This window comes from Apaloderma vittatum, unplaced genomic scaffold (genome assembly GCF_000703405.1).
Source record: "Apaloderma vittatum isolate BGI_N311 unplaced genomic scaffold, ASM70340v1 scaffold44201, whole genome shotgun sequence".
Classification (NCBI taxonomy): Eukaryota; Metazoa; Chordata; class Aves; order Trogoniformes; family Trogonidae; genus Apaloderma; species Apaloderma vittatum.
The window spans coordinates 383-9,406 of NW_009699257.1; the positions used below are offsets into that span (position 1 = coordinate 383).

Below are 9,024 nucleotides of genomic sequence, written 5' to 3' on the forward strand. Positions count from 1 at the left end.
GTTACTAGTCACTGAATTCTAGATGTTAAGGCTAAAATGTGTTGCTCTTGAAAGTAGAGTTTTTTCTTCCATGGAAGACAGGTGGACAGAAAGTTCCCCTCCTTTTTTCTTGTATTGCAATGTCGCTAGAACAGTGACATTGCTTAATTTCAATCCACTTAAGAAGCAGGGTTCCAAAATCATAGAATCAAAGTGGTGCTTCTCCTCTGTGTGGTGCTCTCTGGTGTCCAAGCACCTGTGCATTTTTCTAGTCAAGGCAATATTGTAACTACTTTTTTAAAAGTGGACATAAAATAAATAATACTTCTCTTTTTTTTTTTTTTTGTAGAAACATACACAATTTAATGGTGGTATGAATTTGTTTTCTGCAATACTTAAAAATCATATGAATGTGTTATGTTAATAAACTTGTTTTAGGCACCTCCAAAAGCCGTACCGAAGACTATTGAAAATCAGAGAGTATATGACGAAACGACTGTAGATCCCAATGATGAAGAGGTAATTGCTTATTTTCTACATATGCTATTAAGTTAACCTTTTTCTTTTCCAAGAAGGACATAAAATGGATTGATGGAACTTAACGTTGACCACTTTACTGTTAAAGTGTGGATGAATTACTTTTTATATGTGATGGATTCATAAAGATGTGGCGTCATTCTTTCGTTGGTGACACTAGGTAATTGCCATTTGCGTTACTATTATTGATAGTAAGACCCTACAGAATAATAGAATGGTTTGGATTGGAAGAGACCCTCAAGATAATCTGGTTCCAACCCTTCTGCCATGGGCAGGGACACCTCCCACCAGACCAGGTTGCTCAAAGCCCTGTCCTTGAACACTTCCAGGGATGTGGCATCCACAGCTTCTCTGGGCAACTTCTTCCAGTGTCTCACCACCCTCGACAGTAAAGAATTTCTTCCTAATATCTAATCTAAATCTGCCCTCTGAGTCTGAAGCTTACTCCTTGTCCTGCCACTACACTTCCCTGGCTTTCCTGTAGAACCTCCTTTCCTGATAAACCTGCCAGCGTTCATCATGCGATGACCATGAATCACATGTTCATCATGGGATTAAAAATGTGAAAACCGCATGCCTTGTGATGATTATAGGATAGATCTTGTGAATTGAAATTTTCCTACTAAATTTAATTTAGAATTCAGATCAGTTTGAGTTGTTCTTCAGTCATTTCATAGATGGTTGATTAACAAGACTTAACGTTCTTCCAGGTTGCTTTTGATGAAGCAACTGATGAATTTGCACCATACTTCAACAGACAAACAGTTCCCAAGATTCTTATTACAACATCAGACAGACCTCGTGGGGTACGTATGTTGTACTTGGAAAGTTCTGAGCAATCAACTGGTTATAAGAGACCAAGGGTTTCATGCTATGATTGGTAAATTCAAGCTGAAAATAGTAGCTTTCACATGGGTTTTTCTTCTGCTGTTTGGTGACTATCGATAACCTTGTATATGTATGTAATCTACTACTTTCTCTAGCACTGTTGGTTTCCTTCATGACAAAAATCATCATGCTTATGTTTTTACTCGCTAATGATCTGCATTACATAATTGGGGAAATTACTGACATTTGTGAAAACCGTAAAAGAAGTTTTAAAAATAGGAAAAAGTACACTTCAACAGTTTGTCTGGAAACTCAGACATTAGTACCTGAAGTAGTAGTTATACTCTATTTGGAAATGTTGTGAACGTTTTGTAAATCAGTGTCCTTAATAAGTAATGACTTACGAGGTTATGCTTTTGGAATTTTCCTGCTTTTCTATGCATGGAGAAGGGAAAAAAAAATCCTTCAAAAAGAAGTCCCTGGTGTGCTGCAGTCTTGACTGCAAATAATTTTTTTTCTTCCAATGGAAGTAATTTAATAGCCTGCCTTCAAACGTTTATAGAAATGTGAGAAATAATGTGTGTTCAGTGGAGGCAGTTGAAAAGAGCGACCCTCCATTGCCCTGAGGTGTGTATTTGACGCTGCATTTACCACATCATCATTTAACTCACCTGTTTTGCAGAGAACAGTGAGATTCTGTGAACAACTGTCTTCTGTTATACCTAACTCGCACGTGTACTATCGGAGAGGACTGGCTTTGAAAAGAATTATTCCACAGTGTATTGCCAGGGACTTCACGGATTTAATCGTCATTAATGAAGATCGCAAAATACCAAGTATCCTTTTGTGTGTTTATTAAAATAGGTATACTAGCTCTGGGCCTATTAGGAAAAAATTCCATAGAGTGCATCAAAGACCTACTTTAGTCTGGGTTTTTTCTCTTCACTGTGCAGCTTACAGTGTAATTACAGAGTTAAAAATCACTGTGCCAACTCGAGTATCTGATGGCTAATGGACTGACTGAAGAAAGTGTCTTGGCTTGTTTTGTCTTTTTAGTTTGTAGTGCCTGGGTAAACATTGTTAAATTTACTGAAACCATAACAGTGTGATTAATTAACAGTTTTTTTGACCAGCAAGTTCCATTCAGTTTTGCTGACTAGATAAAACATTACTATTAATGAGTGAGAATGCAGGGGAAGGGAACTCTGCTTAGCTACTGAAACAAGATTTAACGGGCACGCTTTAGAAAGCTAGGTAACAAGTCTGTGAATACATGCTTGAAAATATAATGAAACCTTGTAAATCAGACATAGATTAGGGATATAATACTGTAACGTAATCCTCTCTTTTGCAGAAAATGTTCCTTTGTAAATTACATGTTGAATTTTACCAGCTTTTTTTTTTTAACTTGATGAACAGATGGTCTTGTTTTAAGTCATCTGCCTGATGGCCCAACTGCGCATTTTAGAATGAGTAGTGTCCGTTTGCGTAAAGAAATAAAGGTGAGAATCCAGCAGTTGAAAAAAATTGTTAGTCTGCTGTTTAATGATAAACACGCTCAGTCTGCTTGTACTGTCAAAACCAGTTGCAGTTATGTACAATTTGGCTGATCTTGTACAGGTGTGTTTTTCGAAGGCTAACAGGAGGCCGAGGACTAGTATATTCTACTTCCATAAACAACATATTTCCATTTTCATAGTTGTTTATGTGCTGATTTTCTTTAACTGTCTGCCAAATATTTTCATAGTTGTGCCAATAAACAGCAGCTGATAACCTGCATCAGTAGGGAATACCCCATGTATCGTATACACACAAAAGAATTTATAAAATTCAGCAGTATAAAAGATTGCAGTAGATGTAATCCTAGTCTTGAATAAAACTTAATTTTTCTTATTCTTACAGCCCTGTCACCTCTTCTGTAGTATTTCTTAGTTAGCCCCAAATAATTTGCAGTATTTTTTTTTTCTCTTTTGAAATAAGTAATTTTTAAGCTTCATCTGTTCTTGCTAAAGAAGAATCCTATATACTCTTACTTGGTATTAATACAGAGAGAAGACTACTGTGATAAGTAGACTGCATTATGTGCTGCAGCAGGAGCTGCCAGGAGAGGAAATCGGTGCAGGAGAGAGGAAATGTAAAATTTTTTATTCATGATTTTCATTCAGTTTATATGGTTGACCCAAAGATCCTTATGCTACCAGCTGCTCCTTTACCTGTATACAAAGTTAGGCTGTTTGAAAAAATGATTAGGGCATGCTGTCAGCTCTGTTACAAGGAGCTGGCCCTGTTTGTCTTCCCCCTAAGTTTATTTCAAACTCTTCTTTCATAACAGATCAAAATCCTTTTGCATTTGATCTATTCTTTGCGTTCTTATCTCTTACTTTCATTTCAGCGAAAAGGGAAATAGCCCACGGAACACGTACCTGAAGTAATCCTGAACAATTTTACAACACGACTCGGCCATTCCGTTGGTCGCATGTTTGCCTCTCTCTTCCCCCATGATCCTCAGTTCATCGGAAGACAAGTAGCTACATTTCACAACCAGCGAGACTACATCTTTTTCAGATTCCACAGGTAATGCTTTCCACAAAGCTCACAAATGAGAGAGAACGTTCTTGTGACTTACTTCCTAATTTTTTTTTTCTTCTTCCCCAAGATACATCTTCAAGAGTGAAAAGAAAGTAGGAATTCAAGAACTTGGGCCACGTTTTACATTAAAGCTGCGGTCTCTTCAAAAAGGAACCTTTGATTCCAAATTTGGAGAATATGAATGGATTCATAAGGTGTGTCTAAGTAATGATTATAGCCCTTCTTGTGAAGGACGGTCTGAATCTGACATGAAATGCAACCACAAATCTTAGCCCTAAAAAGTGGTATAAACGCAGTTCTCAGTGCAGAAGTGTTTAACTGAAATACGTGGAGGTATATTTTGAGAAATATGCAAAGCAGAAGCATTCTGCTGTATTGCCAGTCAGAAATAAAAACTGCAAGGATGGTATCAATATACCATGGCTACTTATTTGCAGAATGTAATTTAACATACACAGATAGAAACAAACAGGAAAAACTATCCCCTGGTAAAAGCTCTTATTGGAAGCCTCGTAAACTTGGCTAGAGCTATTTTTGTGCAAGGTTGAGTGCAGGAATCGTAACGTAAAAATGATTAAGCTATATACATAAATGTCACTTTTTAATAGTGAATGAAAAGTAACACCTCTGCACATCTTCAGGTGAAACTGAAGTACTACTCTAGGCGATGATAAATTACTTTTTCAGACATTTTTACCATGTTGATTGGCAAAATGTAGGAGCGAGGATCCAAGCTGTACTGGAAGGAAAATTCTAATACTCCTGGTATAGTCCAGGAGATGGAGATCCAGGAAATGGATCATCTTGTTTGTTTTTAAAGACACTTTACAGAGAACTGTACATGTTCTTTAGTTCTACATCACTGATTTCTGATTCTTCTCCCTTGTTAGTCTTGAGAAGCTGACTACAGATTCAACTCCCCTGTCACTGTGACATGTTTCACTGCCTACCCTACTGGTCATCCTTGTTTGTATCCTGCTGCATGAATTTGCTGGTTAATAACTTTTCTTTTAAATTTCAGCGCCGAGAAATGGACACAAGTAGAAGAAAATTTCACTTATGAGGTACTCCTGTCTGCCAGTTGCTGGTCACCAGAAGTACAACTACTTTGAACCATGGATTATCTCAGATAAAACTTTCTACAGGAGCAGATTAAGGAGGACACGTATTTTTTCTAATGTTTGTAGCTAAATCCAACGTGACAAGAACAGTGACTTTTTCCAGTTTAGCAGGAAAAACTATTGCATTGTCAGAGCAGCCTGTAATTTAGCTATCACTGAAGATTTGCCATGACCGCTGTTGTGCTGCAGATAAAATTACACTTTGCAGTATCAAAGACAATAAATACATTTGTTAAAGAGCCTCTCAAAGTACTTCTGCTCATACCACTTTTGTTTTGTTAAGCAGCTAAACCCAGATGTCTTCCATTGATCAGGTAAGAGATAAATATTTTAAAACTCTAGCATACAGTGTGCTGTTCCCTGACAGTATGTTGGTGGTTTTCTCCAAATGGTCTCTTACCTAGAGAAACGTGAGAAGGCTGTATGCAATCCAGGAAGTCTGTGGTATTTAACTAACATCTTGCATAAAAGCCATGTTGCTGAAGTTACAAAAATGACATGCTTGACTCTTCTAAAAATGTCCTATTTAGAAGAGGTATGCACCCAGAGCAGATGATATTCCTTTACATAAAAAGAAACACCACTGGGTGAATTCGTAAGGCCAGCTTACACGAAGCACCTAAAGCTATCTCATCTAAAGATGCTGCTCTGTTGAACACGTGAGGTCTCCGAGCAGGGATTTTCCCATTAATATCTTAAAAGTGCTTCTTCAGCCTCACAGCTGTGCTCAAGTTGGTTTACCTGCAGAATAAATTACTGTTCTGCCTTAAGCTTGCACATTCACTGACAGCTAAAAAGCCGTTTTCTTTTAATGACTTTTTCATATGTGGCCGTAATAAGTGTTTTTCATGTTTACCTGAAGAATAAGATGGCTCACAGCATAAGTCATCTTCTAGGGTAGGATTGCTTTTTAAGGTAAAGAGTAATTAAGTTACTCTTTATTTGATGTCTGTGACATAGGACAGCTGTATAGCTGAATTATAAACCAAGAGCCACATTTTTTTTTCTAGTATGCTTTTACGAATAATACTGATGAAGCCTTGTTATTCTGTAAGACTATCAAGCCCAGGCAAACTTGAAGCAGCACAGAATATTTAAAGAGACTTCTGTAAATGCAGTGCGGTAACTGGCGAGGTGTCCACATACCCAGAAGTTCATCAACTTGTCACAATAATTTCAAGACCAGGTTAAGTCAAGACACTTTTATTTATTTTTTTTTGCTTGGCATATAAAACTGATTCCCTTATGAAACAGAAGTATTGTAACTAGCATACAGTTCATTTGGAGAGGTAGATGGTAAGAGGTTTGACAACAGGAGCAATTTTACAGTTAGATTTGGCACGTAAAAGCTAAGCTTTTGTACAGACTTCAAACCAGGCCACTCCTTGAGGCACTTTGCCCATACACACATCAGCAGCTAGGAAAAGATGCTAGAAGATCTGAAAAACAACAAAAAAAATGTAGTTAGAAGATGAAGCAACTCTGTGTTTAAGAGCATGAACCTTCAGAGTATGCCACGGACAGCTATTTAGAAGAAATAAACCCCTCTTTTTCCACATATGTTTTATAAAAGTATTAGTTTATAAAACAAACTTCTATAACTATGAAACTGTCCCAAAGGGCACAAGAAGATAATCAAGGCAGTTACAAAAGAACTGAAGTTTAGTGTTTCGTGGAAGGACAGAAAATGTTCTCAGTCACTTGGTGCCCACAGAAATACCGGGCAGCTACTTTGCCTTTGAAAAGCAGGAGTGTCTGTAAATTACACTTCCTCTGTTTGCTCATCATGAAAACACCAGGATTACAACTAAGAAATGGCCTATTTTGAGGATGTGCTTGCCGTAGACACAGTGAAAGAAAGAAATTTTCCATGTAGGTAGTGTAACTAAACCCACTGTTCTAATTACTTTTGCCTGTAACATTAGCAGAAACAAGTGCTCTGTTCTAAAATCAGAAAGGGAGAAGGTAAGGGCTGGAACTGAGAAAGAAAACATTAAACCTTTTTATGCCCTGTGTATGCACACGTGCGAGAGAGAGAGAGAAAACATTATTTCCTGACATCCACACCTGGGAATTACTAGACCTTGGCAAAGCTCAGTGGGGAACTGTATGTGCCACTGATTAAGGTACAGTTTATTTGCCTTTTTACAGGTTTTCAGTCTACAATGGATACAAATGATCTGATTTCTTCCTTCAGTTACTGCTTAAAGCTGAAGCCACAGTAGCGTGAACGTAAGTCAGTGTCCAAGAATAGTATCTTTTAAAAAAGAATAGTTGATAAAATTCACAGTAGAAGTAACTGTAAAAGCTACAAGAACTCTGAAGCACATTTTAGTTATGCTGCTGTAATTCACCGCTCAAAACAATGGGGAAGTGTTTTAGTTTGTTAAATAGTTAAGCATCAGCCTCTACACTGTTACTACTCTGGTCTTTACTAGTATGAACCAACCTGTTTGTATATACATAAACTAAACGTGACTTTCTACAGACTGCTTGAGGGGAAAACAGTTTTACATAGCAATTTTAACAACTCACTCTGACTGGTCACTTTTCTATAAAGCTGCCTAAATAGCACAGGTGTAGCAAATTACCTCGGGTGATACACAGCAGCTACAAAAGCAGAATTCTTCAAGGTTAGGACTTGCTGTGAGATTTCTAAAGATTGTCATCTATGGTTATCTGCGTATCAGATGCCTGAAGGTAACAGACATGCTCTCGCCCTCAAAGAGATCCAAGTCAAGAGGCAATGGGGGAAGGGGGACACAGTACAATTATCACGCATTTACCATGGGCAAAACATCAAACTATTGGGACTCCCAGAGTCTCGGTGAGACCACTGTGGATCTAAATCTCACCTTTGAAATAGGTTAGTCTATAATCACCAGAATTTCAGAATGTCTGATTAGTAGTTTCATAGTGACAGAAGTAGTGCTAATGAACCTATAAAAGTTTTGGAATGAAAATCTAAAGGAATATTCAACTGTTTTAGTTAAACTGCTACCCATGTAGCAGTTTATTTGAGCGGACTGTGGCTCTTCATACAATTACAGGGCTACATTGGTTTTTTTCTTTTGGATTAGAGGGTGTGTCCTATAGCAGGGGAGTGCTGGTGGAGACCACCACTAGCCTCTAGAAGTGCTCTTTACAGTTTTAAAGTCTGCTTTATCTGCCACAATCTGGATTCACCATTTTTGCTGTCAGGCAAGTAATCCTGTGTGAGAAAAGGGAAATAATGCTCTTACACAGAAGGAGAATTACTGTACAACCAGGTTAGATCACACAGCAGCTCAGTCGTACTTGGCCCCACTACTCCTTTGCTGCAGGAGCAGACACTGATGGAAGCTGTGCAGCAGCTGGATGCTGTTCATCCTGCGAATGAACTGCATGTGTCTAGCACAGAGCTACAACCAGAGCAGAGGAGAGTGGGCCCAAAATGGGGATTTAGATAAACACCACCTGCAGAAGTCACGTCTGAGTACTTTTTAATACACAGTCTCATTTAAGCCAGCATTTTCAATGACAGAACTGTTTATGAATCATAATTCGAGAACTTACCACTAAAAGATACTGAAGTAGTTCACGTAATTACAAAAATGAACAAACTTTCTGGGGTCTGAAAGGATTTGTGCTTGATGACACTCCTGTCAGTAGGGGATCATGTTGTGCATTTTGCAGGCAGAACTGCTTCAAGTCTGCTGCAGCCTGAGAAACCTAGTCATAATAAAAGTTGGCATTAGAATTCACTGAACACGCTTTACTGAGGATGTAACTGCAACAGAAAGCATCAAGAAAACTGCTGTATGATTCTGCAATATAGCATACACGGGTTTTATTCAGCACTCAGCAATTTCTGGTTTCTCAAACACAGTAAGTTGCCCAGTATTACATTAAGAATTAATTTGGAAAGTTTTAATGTTAAAACTGCGCTTGAAGGGTGACAGATGAGCAACATCTTGGAGACAGCCTAGTT

At 38.1% G+C, this 9,024-nt stretch overlaps 2 protein-coding genes across 2 annotated transcripts; one reads left to right on the forward strand and one right to left on the reverse strand.

The window, feature by feature from the left end:
• Nucleotides 1–417: 417 nt before the first annotated feature.
• Nucleotides 418–4,996, forward strand: RPF1 (ribosome production factor 1 homolog (S. cerevisiae); the record flags this gene model as incomplete). Its single annotated transcript, XM_009878285.1, is given in 7 exon segments — nt 418–498; nt 1,227–1,322; nt 2,027–2,180; nt 2,764–2,846; nt 3,737–3,918; nt 4,001–4,127; nt 4,955–4,996. Coding segments are annotated over 7 exon segments (765 nt in total), but the record flags the coding sequence as incomplete, so codon positions are not given.
• Nucleotides 4,997–6,241: 1,245 nt separating this feature from the next.
• GNG5 (guanine nucleotide binding protein (G protein), gamma 5) lies at nt 6,242–8,765 on the reverse strand (the record flags this gene model as incomplete). Its single annotated transcript, XM_009878286.1, has 2 exons — nt 6,242–6,493; nt 8,610–8,765. A coding segment is annotated over one exon (126 nt), but the record flags the coding sequence as incomplete, so codon positions are not given.
• Nucleotides 8,766–9,024: the final 259 nt, after the last annotated feature.